The following is a 23,180-nucleotide window of genomic DNA, read 5'->3' on the forward strand; positions in this document are numbered from 1 at the left end:
TCCCATTCGGAAAATAGAAAGTCCCAACGAAGCGAAATTTCATTTGGTTTATGCTGCAAAAGCAAACCCATTGTCCTTTTCTTTGGTCAACCTTTTTTGTTTCTTTTCTCTGATGAACTCTGTTCACTTGTTGGTTCTCAGCGCCTGCTCCCACCTCACACCTTTACATTAATGAACTCTGCTCTCTCCACTCTCCACTCTCCACTCTCCACTCTCCAACCCAATCCACATAACTTCCCGCGCACGTTAGCACAGCTCACCGAATCACATTATATAACAAACTCATATCACGCGCCTCCTTTTCTCTTATAAGATTAAAATATCTCCATATATAAAATTACAAGTTTAAAACCTAAACCTACACACATTCTTCTCTTTTGTTACTTTAATCAATGAACGGTGCTCCCACGCACGAACGCCGCTGGGCGTCCGATACGGTGCCGGAGATGTCATTCGTCAGCGCCGGCACTTCGCCGGGAACGGACTCCAATTCCGTCGCCGACGAGTACGTTGAGGTCACTCTCGATGTTCAAGACGATCACACCATCGTTCTCCGCGGCGTTGAGCCGGTGACCATCATTAGCGTCGACGACGGTGTCGCCGCAAGCGGAAGCGAAACTCCGGCGTCCGCCGCATGGTCGCCGTCGATCAGGAGGAGCTCTCCCAACCGGTGGCGGCAGTTCTCGCAGGAGCTGAAAGCCGAGGCGGTGGCGAAGGCGAGGCAGTTCTCGCAGGAGCTCAAGGCGGAGCTGCGGCGGTTCTCGTGGAGCCAAGGCGGACCTGAAACGGCGTTGGTGGATCGAGATCTTAGGAAGCAGCGCGCTCAGCTTGAACGCAATCGTTCCGGTACTAAGAAAGCGCTCCGTGGACTCAAATTCATTAGCAGTAAATCCAATGGCGTTGATGCCTGGAACGAGGTGCAGAGCAATTTCGATAGTCTTGCCAAGGACGGTTTTCTTTATCGCACCGATTTTGCGCAATGCATAGGTCAGATTCCTTTTCAAAATTCTATTTCGGATTATTGCGTTGCACGTGTTTGCATTTTCGCTGTTTGTTTGAGGTTTTGCTTCAAGAGTTTTTATGTTTTATTTGAAGGGATGAAGGACTCTAAGGAGTTCGCTCTGGAACTATTCGATGCTCTGAGTCGTAGACGAAGACTGAAGCTTGAGAAGATAAGCAGAGACGAGCTTAAAGAATTCTGGTCGCAAATTACTGATCAAAGCTTTGATTCGCGCCTCCAGATCTTCTTCGACATGTAAGCGTTGGTTGATTAAATATTATATTAAAATTAAAATGTAATCCAATTAGTTACAACTGATCTTTCACGTAACAAAAAAAAAATATAAGACTAATCTTTCACGTTATTTATTCTTATCATTAATAAACACCAGTAATTTTCCATGTTCTAAACAAACACCACTTTTTCATGGAGAATTTTGTCCCATATAGTAATTCTAATCAGCTTGAAGAGAAAATCTTTTAGTGAAACATACTTATAATTTAAATAAAAAATTACTAATTTGCTTCAGTAATGAAGGATTTTCCAATTTTATGAGAAAATTTGCTAGGTGAAAAAAATAACATTGTGTCATTCTAAATTTAAAATGATCCAAGCTTATGAAATATTTTAATTAATTGAGATAATGATAATTCCATTTCTATATTTATTTTACATTTATTTTGTAAATATATATTTTTGGGAACTTCTTTTTTTCTTATTTAGGAATTTTGTATCTAATAAATAAACATCTGAGAAGTTTTGCTTTTAATTTCAAACGCGATCCTTATTTGACTTTGCTGGTCTCCGGGTCTAATTTAAATCCTAATCACCTTCATAGGGTGGACAAGAATGAAGATGGTAGAATCACCGAAGAAGAAGTGAAAGAGGTACATTTCAGTCCGAAACTTTATTCCTTGTTTGTAATTAACTGATGTTCGTGTGCAGTTCTCCAATAAAAATTGATTATGTTTTTTTTATATGCTAAAATTTGAATATGTTTTCTGCTATTGTCTACTGAATTCTAAAATTTTAATACATTTACCATTATTTTTTATGCATAGCAATGTGATTATTATTATTTTTTATTGGAATTAAAAATAGTTAAAGCTACCATGATCAACTTTTTTTTAGAGGAAGCGTGATCAAAAATTCAAGAGAGAGAGAGAAAGAACTTAGCATAGTTAGCTAAAAAAATTGCTTAGTTAGAAGACAGTTAATTATTAATTTATTCCTCAAGCACACTTTCTTATTTGTGCGCAACTTTAATTTTAGCATGTATTTGTTTCTATTTTTAAAATTTGATTTTTAAATATCTATCTTATCCTTCTTCTCTCCTTTCTTTTACTAATAAAACCCTCAAGAAATAAAAATGCGCAATTTCTAATTTATTATAATAATAAATTTTAATTATTTACATTATTTTGTAATTTGTGCTTGCATAGTTGCTAATCTGATTCAAATGACACTTGTGTTATGTCTGTTCTATAGCCAATGCGTACGTAACTAAGTATTGGGTCAACTTGAGTTTTAATAATTGACCGTAACAATTAGCAGGATTAGGTGAACCTGGTTATAAAATAAAGTTATAATTCATAAAAAAATAAAATATAATTATAATATAAATTTATAAATGTGTAAATATAATTTAACTAATTAATTGTTAATTATTATTATTCAGTCTTCCTACTCAGGACGTTTCCTATTGTTCTAAAGCAGTAATTAATGCACGATATTAGTTACTGTTGGTTATTGGTATACATTCAAAGTTAAGTGATATTATTCATGCAATATTTTTTATAAAAATATATATTTTTTTATCATAATTTTTTTCATCGCACATTTTTTTCATAATTGTATATCTTTTTTGTATCTTTATTATACAAAAATAATTTATCTTTGAAGACCAATTAATTTCCAGCTTAAGTCACACGGATGATACTCATTTTTCGGACTTAGCCAAATTCTTGGAACAAAAAATATACGTGGACACCCAAGTGCTCATCTACATTGAGAAAGAGAAATAGATAGAAGAGGGGAAAATATAAATATAAAGATAATATAAAGTATGAATAATAGAGAAAAAAATAGACATGTCAATGAAGAGTGTATGTAATATATATAACGATGGTCCATATATAATTTATTAAGTAGGCGCTTTCAGCGTGGTTGGTGAGGGCAGAGTCGTCATTTAAGTCATCTTATTTTAGGTCGTCCAAATGTGCACATATCATAGGAAACACAAACAGTCAAACCATCAAATAATTGTTTCGTCTCAATAGTTCCGTGTTTGATTTGTAAAATTACATGGCTTGACATGAATTTGTTTAACCACCGGTTTATAGGCACCGGCACATAATAATTACTACCTCCTCTACATTATAATAGTATAAATTTTTCTATTTTTTATAAAATAATTTTGATATTTTTTTATTATATCCGCTTTCGTTTTTATTTTATAATATATAAATTAATTGTGATGTATAAATTAATTAGAAATTAGGTAAGAAGGAAGAATATAATTGATAATATAATAATTAATATTATCTTAAAATTTTAAAAATAACAAATAATTAATAACAAAACTTTACTTAAAAATTTGACAAATAAAAAGAAATAGAGGGGTAGTATATAGACATTGTTAAAGATTTTAAAATTTGAATAACTTAATATTCTCGATTTGTTTTTTTTTTCTCCATAAATTAGTATTATCGAATTGGGTATTGGCACTTTTTTTTTTTTTTTTTGAAAACGGGTAGTTTTGCCTGATTTCAGTCCAAGTCGGGTGAATATACATGGGAATATAACTCACAATTCGCACACGGTTTCTAACAAAGGCAAATTATACCTTTTCCACCAGAAGATTGCCACACGCTAGAATTTATAAATTTGTGAAAAGATTATCACGATATCAAATAATTATAATTACTCTTTAAATTTGAAACATGTATATTCTTTGGGTGCACTTCCCTGTTTTATGGTGTACAAATTAAAACTTGTATGAAACCGTTGTTGTGTCTCATCTGATATTCAGATCATCATGCTAAGCGCTTCAGCAAATAAGTTATCCAGATTGAAAGAGCAGGCCGAAGAATACGCAGCTCTGATCATGGAAGAGTTAGACCCTGAAAGACTTGGCTACATTGAGGTGGGAATTCTCTACATACTATAAACTTATCAACAGCACATGCATATATTTTAAGTCCAACACATTTTAGTACGTCATAATAGAAAAGCTAAGTACGTGGTAGACAATATTGTTGATTTGATTCAATATAAAGTTTCAAATAGAAATGTGTCATAAAATGAAATAAACAGTATTTTTGTGCTGAAAATAAAGGTAATTCACTTCTAAAATATGATAAATTAAATTTGATATCTCCTGTGTATTGCTGAGTGGTGTTCTTGGAATCTTGGTTCCATCTTTCATCATTCTTGAGTTCCCACGACAGTGTCCTTACTTCATTCCTCTGTTAAGCATATACCCTGTTCACCTCGTATGTGCACGGGCTGTGTTCTCATGATCTATGAAACTGTTTGGATATAAGCTAAAATAGCTTTTTGAGAGTGTTTTTTTTTTTTTTTTTTTTTATAATTTTTTTTTATTGAAAATGAAGAATATTTTTTTAATAAAAAAACACTTCTAAGCTTGAATCAAAATAGGCTCAAAATCTAGGAAAGAATCGAATTTTTAATGATGAACATATTGTTGACTTTTTGAAATATATTTTACATATACGATTCAACCTGATTCAACCTCTTATAGTTTTGCGACATTTCTATGGTCGTTGTGTTACCGCAGCTATGGCAATTGGAGACGCTTCTGTTACAAAAGGACACGTATCTCAACTACAGCCAAGCACTAAGCTACACCAGTCAAGCTTTGAGTCAGAACCTACAAGGACTAAGGGCGAGAAGTCCGATACGTAGGATGAGCCGCAGAATGCTCTACTATTTGCAGGAAAACTGGAGGAGACTCTGGGTTTTAGCATTGTGGATTTTCACTATGATTGGGCTGTTTACGTGGAAGTTCATCGAGTACAAGCGGAAAAATGCTTATCACATCATGGGTTACTGTCTACTCACGGCCAAAGGTGCTGCTGAGACTCTGAAGTTCAACATGGCACTTATACTCTTGCCCGTGTGCAGAAATACCATAACTTGGCTCAGGTCCACCAAGTTGGCTTGCATTGCACCTTTTGATGATAACATCAACTTTCATAAGGTACACGTCCCTACACAACACCACCAGAAAACATGTTGAATATATAAGAGTTAGTGGACGCTGTCAATAACATTTCAAAATGATGTTTACTCTTGTCCCTCCTTAAGCCTATAGAATAAGATATTGTAAGATCACTTTTATGACATTGTTTTTGCAGTCTTTTATGGTTAAAGTTAAAAATAACTTACTCTTATCTGATCAACAAATAAAAATATCTTTTTTAACGAAAATAAAAAATTTAATTTGTTATTAAATTTAATATACATACATTTTTTATAAAAAAAAATTCTTTAGAAGTTTTTTTTATCGTAGTTATTAGCAGGGATGGACAAATATGTAAGCTTAAGGGGCTGGCCTGAACGCTGATCCAAGATAAAATTACTAAATCTTAAATTTTAGATTTATCAATAAAAATATTATATATATTGATTAAAAAATCTCGAAGTTAGTAAAAGATCTAACATATACTTTTATTATATTTAATTTTTCTCTCTAAAAATTTACTTTGGATCCCATTTATTATTGAACTGCTCTGCCTAACCCCTATCTGCCAGCAATTTGCGAATGATTTACAAGATTTATGGCGTGCTTATAGATAAATTTCCTTACCATGTTAGTTATTTATTTTTCTAAGAAGATTCGTGGATTCTCTTTCTTTAAATTTTCTATAGAAGTGCCCCCCTCTATATTTTTATATTATTATCTATCATAGGTGGTAATGTATTTTTATATTATAATCTAATCATTGGTGGTAATGTATAATAAACGGTTGATTTTTAAATAATTATTTTAAAGGTTATATATAAAGTAAATGTTCATTAATTTGCAGTATAAAACTCTATAATTAACTCTATCAAAAATCAAACTTTGTTTATTATTGAATATTATTTCAAAGCTTGACACTTACAAAACCAATACAGAAAATACAGCAATAAATTTTACGTGGTTTCTAGTGAAGTATATGATGTTTAGTTATGGGTGCTTGCAGACAATTGCTGCGGCAGTAGTGATTGGTGTTATACTTCATGTCGGGAATCACCTTGCTTGTGATTTTCCAAGACTAGTAAATGCGTCAGAAGATATTTATGATAAGTATTTGGGTGGCGTATTTGGTGATCATAAACCCAGTTACATAGACCTCGTTAAAGGGGTTGAGGGTGTGACTGGAATTCTGATGGTGATTTTGATGGCAATAGCATTTACTCTTGCAACAAAATGGTTCAGGAGAAATCTCATTAAGCTTCCTAGACCGTTTAATAGGCTCACTGGTTTCAATGCGTTCTGGTATTCACACCATCTGTTTGTTATCGTCTATGTCCTGCTCATCATTCATGGTGTAAATATTTACCTCGAGCGCAGATGGCACCTTCAAACGGTATGCATTTTGTAGTAGCGGATTTCAATTATTTAGGAGATTTATCCGAATATCATATGCTTTTTTCCTCTTGTCGTGATTGGTTATTTGACGCGTTGAACTCTGTTTTCAGACATGGATGTACCTTGCAGTTCCAATTTTACTTTATGCGGGAGAAAGAACGCTTAGATTCTTCCGTTCTGGTTTCTATACAGTCCGTATTATAAAGGTGAGCATAAAACAATAGCATTAGTCGCTGCTAAGAGGCTATTCAAATTCGTTATAAATTTGTCATTCTACTTGTTTTGCTTGCAATTGCTGTTGGCTAATCGTGTATAAGGATAACCAAAGTCAACAATGCTAAAAGTAAAAAATAAAAATTGTTGGGACCAGACCCATCACTGATTTCAATAAGCTAAACGATGCAACTAGAACTCACGGATTTTTTTTTTCTTTTTTTGTGACAAAACATTTAGGTTGCCATTTATCCCGGAAATGTTCTCACGTTGCAAATGTCGAAGCCGCCTCAATTTCGTTACAAGAGTGGACAATACATGTTTGTGCAATGTCCTGCTGTTTCTCCATTTGAGTGGTAAGTTGCAATTTTTGTTTTTCAACAATACCATGCAGTAGCCACAGCAAATTTCTCATGCTTCATGTAAATTCTGGCCACAAAATGGAGAAAACCAATTTAGTACTTTGACGGTTTAACTCCTCTAAGATGTCGAAAAAGAAAGGAATTGAAATGTTATGGTATCATCTTTCATATGTTGTTATGATTGCTGGTAGCTAACAATACAATTTATGTGTGACAGGCATCCGTTTTCTATTACCTCAGCCCCTGGCGACGACTACCTTAGTGTTCACATACGACAACTGGGAGATTGGACTCAGGAGCTCAAAAGGGTATTCTCTGCGGCCTGTGAGCCTCCTGTAGCTGGGAAGAGCGGGCTTCTTAGGGCTGATGAAACCACCAAGAAATGGTACGTGATGGGCCTACCATATTTGTTTGCCTTGTAACTTCGTCCTCGGAACAAATGATTTATACTCAGATTCCTGTTATCTTGGTATGAATAATTGACACAGTTTACCAAAGCTAAGGATAGATGGACCTTACGGTGCACCGGCACAAGACTACAGAAACTATGATGTCCTATTACTTGTCGGTCTCGGGATAGGAGCAACACCTTTTATCAGCATTCTAAAAGATCTTCTCAACAATATTGTCAGAATGGAGGAGCTGGCGGTGAGTTTTAAAGCAACAAGTAACATTATGGTGTTTAATATAAGCCTTGTCAAACTGACCATTCTTCGAATGTTTTTATTTACGATGAACATAACAATCATGGTTGCTCGCTATCCAGGATTCAGTCTCTGATTCTAGTAGAGGTTCAGATCTTAGTGCTGGGAGTGCAGATTCACTATCTTTAAATAAGATTTCTCCTAAACGAAAGAAGACACTGAAAACTACCAATGCTTATTTCTACTGGGTAACAAGAGAACAAGGTTCTTTCGATTGGTTTAAAGGGGTCATGAATGAAGTTGCTGAACTTGATCAAAGGGTATTAACTGCTATAGAATATTTATCTTGTTAAGACTTTCTCTTGAAAAATTCTTAGTATTCCTTTATTCTGCTGCCAAATTAGTAAGTCATATTTGCTTTAGCTAATGTTCAATGTCTAATTATGGACTTTAGGGTGTTATTGAGATGCACAACTACTTAACTAGCGTATATGAGGAAGGCGATGCCAGATCCGCCCTCATTACTATGGTGCAAGCCCTCAACCATGCAAAAAATGGAGTTGATATTGTTTCTGGGACTAGGGTAGGCCTTTGACTTTTGCCGTCTACTGTACCGAGTTTGTTTTTCAGTTTAAATCTTGATTTGCTTCTCTGAATTTACTATCAGGTGAGAACTCATTTTGCTAGGCCTAACTGGAAGAAGGTTTTCTCTAAAATATGTTCTAAGCACTGCAATGGACGAATAGGTCAGTTAATCCCCATCAAGCATACGTTTGTAGACATTGCTTTCATCTTGTGCTAACATCCTCAATTCGCCTCAGGGGTTTTCTATTGTGGCGCACCGGTTCTGGCCAAAGAATTAAGCAAGCTGTGCTTCGAGTTCAACGAAAAAGGTCAAACAAAATTTGAATTCCACAAGGAGCATTTCTAAGGGAATTTGGACGGAGCTTCATAACTGTACCGAGTCAACATTATGACTTAAACCCGTCATTTTAACAACTTGTCGTAGCCACATTATAAGATATGTTCAATAAGCTAAAACCTTACGTATAGAAATATCAGGCATTGTACATCCCAGTCAACAAGATGACTGGGCATTTCATCATACATGTGGCGGCAACGCAAAGGAGATATGGCTCATACAAGGCTCCAGCAACAGAGTGGTACAGCTATGTTCGAATACATTCCCCTGATTCTTGTGGGCCGCATAAATTATTGGCAGATACATCCGATACAAAGTATATAACAGTTTTGAAAGTCATAAAAAGGAATTAGACAGTGTTCCGACTAAGGAGGAAGACATAGGTTGAATAGGACGTGTGAATAATTTATTTTTGATAAAATAATCGTTTTGCAATATTTTTTAAAAATAAATGACGACAAACATATACAAAACTTTCATTTTCTTCGAGTGGATTCCAGTATTTTTCTAGAATATTGAGGGTGAAATAGGTGTTTCAACCATGCTGCCTCTGCTTGGATTTCTTATCCAGGAGAGGTGATCTATACACTGTACATGAGTCTGTTAATAGTATGTTATTTTTCCCTGTCCAGTGGCTATGTAGGGAAATTGGTGCAAAACATGAATTATAAATGAGCTGATGTTAAGTGGTTCCCATCGGTTCATTTTAAAATAATTGTACTTACAAAAAAAATTGTTCATCCAAACATATTTGAATGCTGTGTTTGCAATAAAAATGTAAAGTGAATTGGGCACTGCTTCTCCTGTTCTCCAAAGTAAAATTATTTATAAAATACATAAATACAAATTTATTCATGAATTTTATCAAAACAATATTATAATTGTTTAAATTAAAATACTTTGGAATTTGTTCTATTTATATCAGAATTAAAATACTTCTCGTACTTAAAAGTATAATTATTTTCAACGGTATTTATTTTCATATAATTTTAGGAAAATAATGTTGGTTTTTTTTTTTTTTTACAGCAATTAATGATGTATCACTAAAGTCTAAAACTAGGTTCTTCAATTATATTCTTAAATTTTTTAATAAAATATCGAATGAAAAATAAATATATTTAATGTTTTGTAAGTTAACTATAAGCCTTTGATTATTTTTCAGTTAGTAAGTAAACATTAAACAGAAGAATTAGTAGACACGCACAAAAAAAGGAGTTTTGTAAAACTATTGAGCCCGTTTATTTATTTATTTACCAAAAAAGTACTTTTTAATTAAAATTTTAGAGAAGTTTAGGTAATTTTTTAAATAATCATTTTTTAAGTAACTTTGAGTTATTACTTAAAAAAATTCCTCTGTAAAAAATAAAATTATTTATTTATAATTAATAACTAAACACAAATTAATGTCTGTTTATATAAAAATTTCTTAAAAATAAATCATTATTTTTAAATTTTCATAAATCACTATTAATTTATTTTTGAGATGAATTTATTTTTAATTTCTTAAATTTGAAATTAATTTTTTAATATATAATTTCAAAAAATCTTATATTAATTTCTTTGAATCACTATATAATTGATAATAACAAATTAAAATACTTATGTGACATAAATTAAGTTTAATGTAATATTTAATAATAAAAAATTCCGTAATATATGAGTTTTACATAATAGATTCATTATCGATATTTGGATAAAGAGATTAAAATAAACATGTTCAAATTACAAGAATAAAAAAAATACATTTAAACGTTTAATGTTTTAAACTTAGATATTATTACCTTTTAGGACATTATTTATCACGTATGTCATCATATTTCTTCTTCTTCTTCTTCTGATTTTTTTTTTTCCTTTGTGTTCTGAAATGAAGTATTTTCTGAAGAACAATGATGAATGACCCAAAATGATAATCTAAATTAGCCTCCGATCACGTTCAAGAAATTTTTGTTGGTAGATATTAAACTTCAGGATACGTGTAGGCCGTAGGGTTTAGAAGAAAAAAAAAACAGTACAATAAGTAATATGATACGATAAAAAAAATAACATATGTATTAATAAAATATCTGGTATATAAAAAGTATATTTGATGACAATCTGGTGTTATATTGGTTTACTAGTATAATGAAGCTAAAAACGTCAACAAAGTATATTTGATGACAATCTGGTGTTATAATATTGGTTTACTAGTATAATACAGTGTTTCGAATGCATGTTAAATTTATAATTTGTAATAATTTGTACTATTATGATTTTTATTGCATTTATCTTTAGTTTTATAATTTTACAAAAATAAATGTCAATATATGTAAACAACTACGAATATTAATTTGAAACAGAATATATATGTTAATGATGATTTCTCTAATTAATATAATTAAACATTTTTATAAAATTAAAATCATATATTTATATATATGTGCGTGATATAATAATTGATTAGTGAAAGTATTTTGTTTTTTCACGCGAGAAGATCATATTTAATTGAGGTAATAAATACATGAATCAGGAGTAGATCAGTGAAGAATCAGGTTTGTGCATTGAACGCACGCAGTATATATTACTACCACGCTAATACCCTTCATTGCTCATTCACGCACATCCAAAATACTAAAATAAATTTCTCAACTCCTTCCTTCAGCTTCCATAACTGAAAACGCCAATACATTTCATTGCACAAAACAAAACATATTTTGTTATTAGTTTCATAGTTAAGACAGGATCACGAAACGAAGAGAGAAGCACCATGTTACCGAACAAGCGCATAAACCAAGAACGACGAAGCGCCATATGTTTCGTATGCTGTCTCGCTACCTTTGTCATCTTATGCGCACTTCTTCTGGTTTTTGCAATCTTAGTTCGCCCCAGGAGCCCACATGTGAGATTAACCTCAGCCAAATCGAACCAAAACAGTTACAACACCACCGTCACCTTCTTTCTCACCATCGAGAACCCAAACTACGGTTCCTTCAGTTACGAGAATACCAACATGATCGTGCTCCACGCCGGTGGAAAGATCGGCCAGAGGAAAATCGCCGGTGGCATTGTGGGTTACGGAGACACCAAACAAGTTAACGCTACCGTCAATGTGAGGTCCGTTACGGCGAGTCTATTTAGTGGCATTAATTCGGGGTCGTTGAATATCACGAGTTATGGGAAATTTAGTGGCACTGTTCATCTTCTGAAGATTATGAACGTCAGAAAGACCGTGGAAATGACTTGTGATATGAAGCTCGACTTGGCGTCCTCCGTAATTCAGGGTATTCAATGCCATTAACTACTTTTCTTCACAAAACTCTTCTGCTTCTCTGTTCTTTTCAACCTTTTTATTTCTCTTTACGTTCATAAATTTTGCTACTTGTTTGGTAACATATATAGTTTTTGTTCTCCGAATATTTAGTTGCACATTATAATGTTCAATTTATTTTAGCTTTCATACAACCTGTTTTTCTTTTCTTTTCTTTTAATGATAACTAAAGAGCCGCAGTACCGTTTCTAGTCAATACTATCTCGATCTTATTCTATAAGAAACAACTGATTTTTTTTATAAATTTTTATTTTATAATAAGAAACAACATTTTATGTTAGTATCATATATATTTTTTTTAATCATTTTTTATAAAGAATTTGGTTTCAACGATATAAATTAGTGTTTTGAAGGATTACTTTTGGGTTTATTAAAGACGTGTCTAATTATGTTTATAAATGTAATTTGTGATTTGTATAATATTTTAAATTTATTTCAACAAATTTTATGAACCATTTAATAAATTGTGTTAAATAAACGTTTGATTAAATTATTTGCGTAGAAGAATCATAGTTTAACAATAGAATAGGAAAAATATAATTAACCATGGATATCCATTATATTTTCGGGTGTATATTGAGATACCAGAAAGAGAAATATAAAGAAAAAAAATGTATAGAGTAGGGAAAGAAAGTAACTGATGGAAAACAAAGAGAGAAATAAAAAGTATATAAATTGTTAATTTTAATCGTTATTAGTAAAATCTACAAAAGAAACTTTCCACGTTTGTTTTATATCATAATTAGAACACAACACTTATTTTTGGAGTAAAATAACCCATTTACATGTTTTTTTCCCTCCATTAAACTTGTAGTAGTATATGTAGACACCATTTTTTTTTAGGAGTATACACGGACACATGAACTTTTACTTCATCTATCTTTAAATAAATTATTATATACATTAATCGTATAAAGTATTTAACATTTTTAAAGTAATTAAATTAGAGCATTTTTTAATTTGTTATAGATTAATCTTATAGTAGGATATGTCAATAATAAGAGTACATTTTAAAAAAAAAAATTAAATGTAACAATCATTTTTTTTACAAAGGTGTATAACAATTAAGGTTCACTTGGGGTTAGAGTATTTATGGAATGAGTTAAGATAAATTATATACGTGTTAGTTCAAGTATAATAGAATTAACTTGAAGTGTAAGGTAAACAAAATAATAAAGCGATTAGAATTTTGTTACAATTCATTAAACCAGTACCAGTCAATTATTGTATTCAATTTAAATGTATAGACTTTTACTTATATATTTCGTGACAACTAGCGTTCCACATCTTAAGCCAAAATCCTTCAAGTTATGTCAAATAATTCTGTTTATGTACAAGTGACAAGCAATTAAATAAGAACTATAGAAACATAACGTTTTCAAATTTTTTCAATGTAAATTAATTATGCCTTATTTACAAAATTAGCTTTAATACATTGCATTTCTTTATGTGTCGAAGTTCCGATTTAACCTCAAACATTGCATATCTTTGTGTCGTTACCCTCCTCCAACCTCCCTTGGTGAGTGTGGGGGTTATATATATAAAATTTTTATTTTCTCTCACGGCAAACTAGTTTTTTTAATGTTATGAAAACTATGTAGATTTGCATGTAGATATAGTATGATTATGCATGTTTTAAAATAAAAGTACACAAATATGGCACATAGGCTCTTGAGCCCTTTTAGGTCATCGGATATATTTGTGCTTAGGCCCTTTAAGGAACATTTTGTAACTGGATTGTGAATTGGAGTGGAATCTTTAGTGTTGGTCAGTTTTGTTCCCTATACGAAAAAAGCCTTCCTATTTTTTTTAAAGGGATTGAGCTAAGTTTGAAGTATTCAAAGTAAGTTCTCTTTTTTCCCTACCAAACCTATATTTTACAGACTCCTAACACGTTGCAATTCCATTTATATATATATAAAACTCTTAATTATTTCTAAGGGTGATTAATTGTTTATTCTCATTTCTCCAAAATCTAGATTGGGACATTATCTAAATAAGACTAAGTTTATATCGACTAAATAAGACTACTAATTATATCGCTGTCTTTAGCATTGAAGTCCTTAAATATGATTACCACAGAAAATCTTCTTTTGTGATGAATTGATGAACGCCAGTAAAATCTTTTTCTCTGCCGTATCACAGTTTGAGTCAAGCTACCATATTTTGACAACTGAAAATCGCCTCAACAACAATTTGTGTTCACCCTAGCTAGCTACTACAAATACATTTAAGAGTGGGACAAATTGTAAACAACTTTTGAGGCAAATTATAATAAACTGCTAACGCGATAACAGAAAAATCTAAAAACAGTACGTAGGGTCATATATATAAGATAGAGTTTCACTCTTCCATGTAGCTGACGAGAAGACAACCCATGTATTATAAGGAGCAAAGATGGATCTTTAACTTTCTGTGTCACCAGTCACCACTTTTATATATATAAAAGCTTGCTACTAGTTGAATCTAACGTACTGTGTTTTGGTTTTAGAACTTAGTAGCGAATCAATATACTGGAAAGAGGAAAAATGAAAAGATATTATTACTTCTATCAGAAGCGATTATGTATAATGTGAAACCTTTAATTTATTAGTTATTACTTCTATCACAAGACATTAAAAGCGTACCCCATAAACAAAAAAGGTGAGTTATTCAATACATCCAAATTCTGTGCTAATCAATAAGACAAAATTAAAGAGGTAAATGTTAATATTATCGATTCCTTAATTCTTTACCTTTTTTTGTTGTACAATATAAAGCTTTTTCAAAAAATTTGTTTTAATTATGCAACTACGTACTCTTTTATTGACTCTTCCCGTAAATTTGAAATATTTTAGTTCATTCAAATCTTACGTGAAATGAATTAATCATACACTAAATCACACATGAGTATTTTTTTTATCCGTAAAAATTAAAAACAACAAGACTTCAAATTTAATACCTGCGCATAGTATTTTAATTCTCATTATTAGATCGGCTTTAATGATTCACACACTAAAGTATCTACAAGCATACAATCCAGGTAATTTGTATGTGTTTGGAATTGATTTGGAAATTTCCAAATCATGTTTTTGGCATATTCCTTTCAACTTTTATACAAAATTATGATCTAAAAGTTGCAACCATAATCTAAACACGTTTTTCCGATTCTGATTAGTTATTCTTCAACCAAAATTTAGATATCAAAATGCAGTTTTTGTGACTTTTTGTTTCAAAATGAAAAAAAATAAAATGACTTAAACCTCATAATATTTAAGAATTTTATTTTTCTTCAAAAAAATAAAAATTTCTTCTTGATTGTTATTTTTATTACTATTTTTAATTTGGGAATGAAAAAGAGATATGCAAATAAAATGAGTGAAAGAGAGAAAAAGAAAAAGAAATAATAAAAAAAGTATAAAGTAGACGTAAAGCGTCAGGGTTGCTTTATTAGGTGTTAGATTTTGCCTATGTGTCAGGAAAAAAAAATAATGCAATGAAAAAATTTGGGAGTTGAGTTTAAAACATACTTTCTAGCCTCCAACAACATCATATAAACATGTTGGTTAAAAACATAATTTGTTCCTTATAATATATATTTTTTTAATTTAGTCTTATTTTAATTTTTTGTTTTAATTTAGTCCTATTTTAATTTTTTGTTTTAATTTGGTCCCCAATAATTTAAATTATTGCAATTTGGGACTTCCGTCCAAATGATTTAAACGGAGTTAACTGTTGACCACGTGGATGCCAGGTGGATGCCATGTAAATGCATATGCCAAATTTCATGAATACACCTGGAACCAGAACGGTCCATTCTACTTGCACATGTTATGCGTTAATTTTGCAACTAGAACGGGTCATTCCAAATGCAAATTTAACACACAATGAATGTAGCAGAACGGGTCGTTCTGGTGTTAGAAAGGGTCGTTCTGGATTCAGAACGGCCCGTTGACAACAATGCCGCAATGTGATTCAAAAATTGAAAATAAAAATTCATGACATATCATAAATTCAAAGACAGAAATATAGTTCAGAAACTGAAAACAAAAATTCAGAACATAACATATACTAAAAAAGTTCAAAGAAATTACTGAGAAAGGAAATCATCTAGGTAACGCTGAAGGGAAACCCTAAACCACAAAAATTCAGGTTGTATCTCCTCAAGAATAGGTTGTTATTGTTGGGGTACATCGTCAATGACTTCAAGGAGAAACACCGTTTCATTTCATCCTTGACTGTATAGTATCAATTTGGTAGTAAGTGATTCACTCCAGTTTGACTAACAATAAAATAAAACCTGCTACCATTGTCTTTAGTGATACACTTGTTTGTGGTGGAATTTGTTTGTGAGTTCTTTTTATTTGAACTAGCACGAACCGTTTCAATTTAGGTATTTTACAGTAAAGTTGTTAAACTTTCTTAAGAATGGAAATAAATGAGACAGAACTGATTAATAAATGTTTGTTTCCAGATTTTCATGAATGATGATCAAACAATAATTTGCATGTATGTAGATACTTAAGTGAACAGAATGAATAATAAATACATCGACAATACAAATCATTGTCTAATTCGCATAATGATCAAACTTACAATATCATAATTAAACTAATTACGAATTGAAACTAACTACACTAATCCTAGGAAAAGAAAGAAAATGTGGCTAAGAAGTGGTCATACCCAGCAATTCCATGCACGAAAGCCATATGCGCAGGCGGTGAGTGCTTGTAGAGTGCAAGTATGATTTTTCCGACCCTGTGAATGGATGTGTTTCTCATACTTATAGAGTTAGCCGAGAGCGGTTAGTACGTTGTGTGCTCATAATTGCTATCCACTACCTCCATTTCGTGGCTTAAATCGAGAACGGTTAACATTATATGTGTACGTCGTGGGCTCGTAACTGCTATCCATTATTCCCATTACGTGGTTTGAATGTAACTTTTATAACCGTTTTATCCCACGTGATTTTTTTTTATTTCTTCAATGTACTCGTTTTAGTAGCCACCTAGGTATAATTGTTCCCACATTCCTCAGGTACCCTCTGTTAACCTCTCGACTTACCATCGAATACCTATATGCATTTGGTCATACTTATCCTTTATGTGTCTATATGGCTTGCGTACTTTCGTTCCGAGCAGGTCTCGAGAGAATCTTTTCGAGTAACCCCAACAACACTGCAGTTGTCCTTAATGATACACTGTATAGCCCAAATGTTTAGTAATTGAAGTTATCAATCCTCATTGACAATATTACCAAATCTAGTGTTTGAAATACTTTGTATCTTGGGTCTTTTTCCTTGCACGATTCACAACTGTGAACTATAATCATCGACCGTTTGTGGCCAACAGTTAACTCCGTTTAAATCATTTGGACGGAAGTCCCAAATTACAATAATTTAAATTATTGGGGACCAAATTGAAACAAAAAATTAAAGTGGGACTAAATTGAAACAAAAAAATATTATAAAGGATCAAATTAGGTTTTTAACCAAATATATTTATTCTCTCTATTTTATATTTATTTTTGTTACTTCAATATATAATTTTACTAAATATTTGTAATTTAATATACAGGATTTTATTTAATAGATTTGTTTTATATATACGTGAGCATTTTAATTATTCAATTATTAAATTAAAATTTTAATTTATAAATTATTAAAAAATTTATCAGTGTTATTATTAAAATTTATGTATTAAAAATTTTAAATTTATTGATATTATATATATTATTAAAATTTAATATAAAATATAAAATAAAATAAATTTAAATAAACTTAATAATGAAGTAATTAGATGTGCCTATATATAGGGGCATGTATCAGCCAAAGAGGGCGAGGCAAAAGTTTAAAGTTTGAGTTTGTGAGAGAAGAAAAGAAATGAAGAAAAACATGGGAAAGTCGGTGTCTAGTCCAGAAGCACATGCATGCGAGATAACAACGGAGGAATTGATCTCCATGTTCCCATCACGCAAACAAGAAAAACAAAGCAGCAAATGTTTGGTCTACACTTTGGCTTCCTTTGTTACCCTTTTCTTCGTTTGGTTTGTTTTTGCATCCATCGTGTTGCGCGTCCAAGATCCCGATATTGAATTGAAATCAGCCAGGTTGTCGAGGCACAACACTGATCATCATCACTATAATCATTCCTTTGATGTCACCATGATCGCTCGCGTGACCCTTACGAACCCAAATTTCGGTCCTTTCTATAACGGGGACAGTAGAGTGAGTGTGCTCTATGGGGCTTCCACTGTTGGTGCTTCCCAATTATTGGAAGGTGCCACAGTGGAGCCTAGACAAACCAAGGAATTCAATTTCAAGCTACACATGAGGTTCACCAAATCGGCCAATGCAAATCTAACCAATGATATCACTTCAGGCATGCTCAAACTCACAAGCTACGCAAAACTAAGTGGTACGGTGCACGTCCTCAACATCGTAAACAAGAAAAAGACCATACTCATGGCTTGTATTATAAATCTCAACATAACCTCCTACTCCATTCACCATTTCCAATGCTAATGCAGGTAATACCAATAAGGTTATTGTTTCAAAATCATACTGTAATTAGTTAACTATTATTGAAAAAAATTTAGGTCTTTAATGATCGTTCAAGTAAAATTTAATATTGGTAAAGAAATATATTACATTATGTCTTTATGATTCAACTCCAATATATTTATTTTATCATGTTAATTGGTGTTTCATAGTTCATATATACAAGCAGCAGATTTTTTTCTTGTGTGCCTTGCTGTTGATAGTTAGTTTTTTAAATAATTATTTTAAAAGTTAATTTATAATTAATTGACGGTATAAGAATATTTTATCTAATAGTATATGAAAATTAATCTTTTAATTATTTTTTTTATATAACACTCTTATGCTAATAAATATCTTAAAATTAACAAAATTTTATTGCATTTATATATTACTATATTCAAGAAAATTGAAATATTTTGGTTTCTTAATTTTTGGATTTCATAGAGATTTCACCGCAACATAATCCGCACGAAAATTCCACAGATACATTTACTAGTGTATTAAATATTCTTGTTACGAAGTTTGTAATTCATGAAAATTTTCTTGGATTAATATTTTTTCAGAAGTGAAGTGATAATGTTGGTGGTACTAGCATGTTGAGAGTGATTGAGATGATCTTGGCTAGCACTTAGCAATGTTTATGGTGGTGGATCAATCGTTGGTGTGGCTTGCTATAAACATTATAACGCTGAAGCAAGTAAGAACTTTAACCAAGTTTCAGTAATAGAATTGGAGAAAGAAAGCTGAGATAAGCATTTGTATGGTGTATTTATAGAAGAATGTGATGGGGCATCCTGTTAGTCCATGCTTAACATTGACATGAGATCCACTCTCGAGAATGGACATGTGTGTGTTCTAACACCTGTCATGCATTTTGCATTAGGCCTTTACAGTGACTCATACAAATCCAAAATTTCCTCACCTATTTATGTTTCTTGTTGATATTGTTGTGTTAAATCTATCTCCCGAATTTATTCTTACAAATTTTGATTCCTAAGAATAATTTTCCCCATTGTTTGTTAATTTGCCTGTTTGGATATACTCGAAAAGGCATTTGCATTAAAAAAAGAAAAAAAATGTTCTCTGTTTGTTATTGCTTAGTTCAGAAGAAACTGTGGATTCTGTCCAATAAATGACTAGGGAACGAGTTTGTGGGTTGTGTGCAAATTCCAATACTGAAAAGCAATTTTCTTCCACTTCATCTTTCGTAGCAAAATGAAAAGAAAGCACTTTTCAATTTTAAAAATCTGGTCGAAAATCTGAAAACAGAAAAAGAAATTGTACAAACATGAAATCAAGATTGACAAAGTGGAATAGATGTACACGCGCGAAAAATCGAAAAGATAAAGAGAACAATGAAATAATTTACCCATTTTTTTTCTTCGATTCGATAAAATTAGAACAATAGAAAGAAGAACACGGAAGAAAATAGGTAATGGAAGGAACAGTTGAAGCCCAATGGGCCAATAGAAGTATAAAACCTGTAAAAAGAAAAAGGTTGATATGCACTAGAAAGAGAAAGTTAAATTGCAAGATAAACTAAAATAAAAAAAATCGCTACATTTAAACAGTTTGTGGAGAAGTTGTGTAAGAAGAACAAAAAAATCCTATCACCAAATTTTAACTTTTTTTGTTAATTCTATTTGTTTTAATTAAATATTTCTTTTTAATTATTAATTGGATCTTTCGAAGTACTTTATAGACCTTCACCTTCTAGTGTTACGAGTTTTTAATTTATCATATAGTTATCTTTATTATTATTTTTTTTTCATTTATCTCCATTTTTTTCTTTACAAGTTTTTCATTCTTCCCCCTTTTTTTCCTTCAATAATTCAGCGTCTAGTCTTGTGAGTGCATATATATATCTTTATTACATTTATTTTAACCCTTATTGATATGAAATGGATTAATTTATTGTATTTTTTGTTATTACCTAACGTCATTTTTTTATAAAAATAGTGTAAAATATATTATTTAATAATTTTATTATAAATTAGAATAAAGTATTAGATTTATCATATATTATTTAAGATTAACTTTTATTAGATTTACTTTGTCATTTTAAGATAGATTTATTTTAATTTTTCTAACACAACTCACAAATTATTAATATTTATTGATATTTTTTTTATTAGAATAATTTACTTCCTAGTTTCATTTTTTTAAAATTGATTAGATTTAGTCCATTTTGAATTATGATATGGCTTTGTCGGTCACTATATAGATACTCATTATAAACTAAATGTTTTTAGCATTTGAACAACCATTTCTTTCTCATTTGTTCTTAATCGCTTATTATATCCGATTATGTGGAAATTTATGCACAGTGGTGACTTAACATTAGTTATAACAGTCCTTGATTAAAACTTATTAAGAATCGACTTTGCAATAAAATAAAAGTTGACTAATTTTTTTTTAAAAAAATCAATTATATTCATTGAAAGGAAAATTAGTACTTTGTATCAATAATATACTTATCAAAGAAGAAAACTATTATAATTAAAGTTCTATATTTATTAAATATTTACTAAATTTAGTATTATACATAGAGACATAAAGAGCTCAATTTAAATAAGTAACAATTTCAATTACAAGATTTTTTATTTTGATATAAGATATATTTGACGACAAGAAATAGCCTATATTCAAAACACTTTAAAGTGTTGAATATTCTATTTATAATTTCTCCTCTAGATATTTAATATCATCGTGAAAAAGACCTTTCTAGAATTTATCAAAGTATTTTATCTATCATATTGTAAGTTTACATCATCTTTCAAATTCTTTTAGACAAGTAATAAGATGATTCCCACGAAGACAGATGCTTCAAATCTCTCATTGTCAAAGTTGCCTACCTCCCCTTCCTCACAAACACAATTATTTTTATATAGTGAGAGAGCATGTCATCCTCTTAAGCTGTGACCAAAGTGGTTGGTTACCAACCAACAACAAACAATTTTATTATAATATTTTGGCCTAAATTTTTATTCCATTGTTTCCTCATGTATCAATAGAGGTATATTTGACATCTCTTTCTTTTCAACGAGATCAAATTCAGGCATCAACTTTGATAGTCGTGTCTCTAAAACATGCAAGAATCTTAATCATTGTACTTAAAATTACTGTTTTAGATAAGATGTCATTAGACATCATGTGAAATTATTATAGATAAGGTTAGGTGAGATGTCATTATCATACCAAACACTACGAGAAATTATTATGTGTACTATTGTCAATAAGATTAAGTGAAGTATTATTCTCAAGACGTGTTTAAAACTTTATCTGTAATGTACCTCTTCCTTTATAAATTGAGGATTTATTTAGTTTTGAATGAAATAAACTTTTTCTTCAAAAATTAGTTTCTAACAATCTTCTAATTATTAGTATCCTACATAGATGCAAGTGTGCTATACACCTACTTTTTATAAAGATCTTATGTATTAGAAAGCTCCTAATTTATGATCCAACTTGATGGTTCTTTTGTTCCATGAAAAATGTGCATATTTTGCCTGTAGTGAGACATGAGAATGCCATGGAGAGTTCAAATATGCCTCTAAACAGTATTAAGTATGGTATTTGTCATAAAATTAAGAGGTTCTTGACAATATGAATGTTAATAACGTTTTTTAAACCCTAGACCTAAAACTTTAAAATATTTTTAAATGAAATATTTGAGATAGAATTGTTATCTAATTGATATTCACTAAAGTATAAATGATGCATCTGAGATAATATTACTATATGTTAACGCAGCAACAACGTAATTTTACTTGGGATATAAATATCATCTATTAATCACAATTGCATCCTAGAGATCTCAAGCTTGAGCAGTTACTTTGCTCAAGACCTAGAGATCTCAAGTTTGTCATTGTCAATATTTTCATGAATAACTATTGGACGAGTATGATCTATCCCATCCTTCATACAGCGTGCATGTAATATTGAATAGGTTCTTCTTCATAATAGGAAAAATTTTGTAGCAAGTTTCAATCGTAAGCACGCATGATCCAGGAAAATACAAGATGTGTTAAATCACGAGTAGTTATCAATCCTAGAAACGGGAAACATAAGCTATTCAACAGTCAAAACCGAATTACACTTAAATTTGTCCTCATCTCGAAACTCTACCAAGTAACTAGTCCTGGATTATATTATTAAGTTGTCCCCTTCTAAAACCGAAATGACGACAAAGTTTAATGTGATGACATGTGCAAGCGGTGGGAAAGATTTAAGGAACTGGGTTTGGAAGTGGGTCCAAATAACGGGCCCTAGAAACGAACATGATGATCGACACATATGAAACTGTGTAGGGCCCATTGGGCTGAGGATGGTGGATGGGGGTTCCCATCTAACTTTTAGGACGACGTGGCGAGTGCCCTTAGTAAGGGTATCTTGGGGTCCAAAATCCAAATGTGGCACAAAGAGACAAATTGAATATACGACGTTATGTCCCGACACACACGAATCGGTGCACCAAAATTAATAAAACAGACACAGTTTCGCCAATTCCGATACCTGCTAGCCATCAAAACACATGTGATTGCAGTGAGAACTCTTTCTCGCATTCACATTTCACACTCCTATGCAAAATTCCATTTCCACCCTCTTTTCTCGGT

The 23,180-nt window shown here is 31.4% G+C and overlaps 2 protein-coding genes and 1 long non-coding RNA gene across 3 annotated transcripts; all 3 read left to right on the forward strand.

Annotated features, from left to right (window-relative positions):
* LOC109789988 (respiratory burst oxidase homolog protein A) lies at positions 1 to 9,434 on the forward strand. Its single transcript, XM_020349069.3, has 14 exons — positions 1 to 987; positions 1,096 to 1,255; positions 1,839 to 1,887; positions 4,032 to 4,145; positions 4,800 to 5,222; positions 6,211 to 6,597; positions 6,710 to 6,805; positions 7,053 to 7,168; positions 7,392 to 7,559; positions 7,663 to 7,822; positions 7,941 to 8,138; positions 8,273 to 8,401; positions 8,486 to 8,564; positions 8,640 to 9,434. Exons 1-14 carry the CDS (start codon positions 393 to 395, stop codon positions 8,747 to 8,749), a joined length of 2,784 nt encoding a protein of 927 aa, XP_020204658.2. The 5' UTR covers positions 1 to 392; the 3' UTR covers positions 8,750 to 9,434.
* A 2,049-nt stretch (positions 9,435 to 11,483) lies between these two features.
* On the forward strand, positions 11,484 to 12,014 carry LOC109789983 (Late embryogenesis abundant (LEA) hydroxyproline-rich glycoprotein family). The gene has a single exon (XM_020349057.3). The coding sequence runs from the start codon at positions 11,484 to 11,486 to the stop codon at positions 12,012 to 12,014; it is 531 nt and encodes a 176-aa protein (XP_020204646.1).
* Positions 12,015 to 17,625: 5,611 nt separating this feature from the next.
* LOC109789995 (uncharacterized) lies at positions 17,626 to 19,500 on the forward strand. The gene is made up of 2 exons (XR_002238883.2): positions 17,626 to 18,551; positions 19,128 to 19,500. It is a non-coding gene; the product is annotated as an uncharacterized LOC109789995 (long non-coding RNA).
* The last annotated feature ends 3,680 nt before the right edge of the window (positions 19,501 to 23,180 follow it).

The sequence above is a fragment of the Cajanus cajan genome, chromosome 11, assembly GCF_000230855.2.
Source record: "Cajanus cajan strain Asha chromosome 11, NIPB_CcT2T_4, whole genome shotgun sequence".
Taxonomy (NCBI): Eukaryota; Viridiplantae; Streptophyta; class Magnoliopsida; order Fabales; family Fabaceae; genus Cajanus; species Cajanus cajan.

Coding starts and splice junctions, on each gene's coding strand:
- LOC109789988 (XM_020349069.3), top strand. CDS start 393: ATGAACGGTGCTCCCACGCACGAACGCCGCTGGGCGTCCGATACGGTG. Junction 5,223..6,210: donor ATAACATCAACTTTCATAAG/GTACACGTCCCT, acceptor GGGTGCTTGCAG/ACAATTGCTGCGGCAGTAGT. Junction 6,806..7,052: donor ATACAGTCCGTATTATAAAG/GTGAGCATAAAA, acceptor CAAAACATTTAG/GTTGCCATTTATCCCGGAAA.
- LOC109789983 (XM_020349057.3), top strand. CDS start 11,484: ATGTTACCGAACAAGCGCATAAACCAAGAACGACGAAGCGCCATATGT.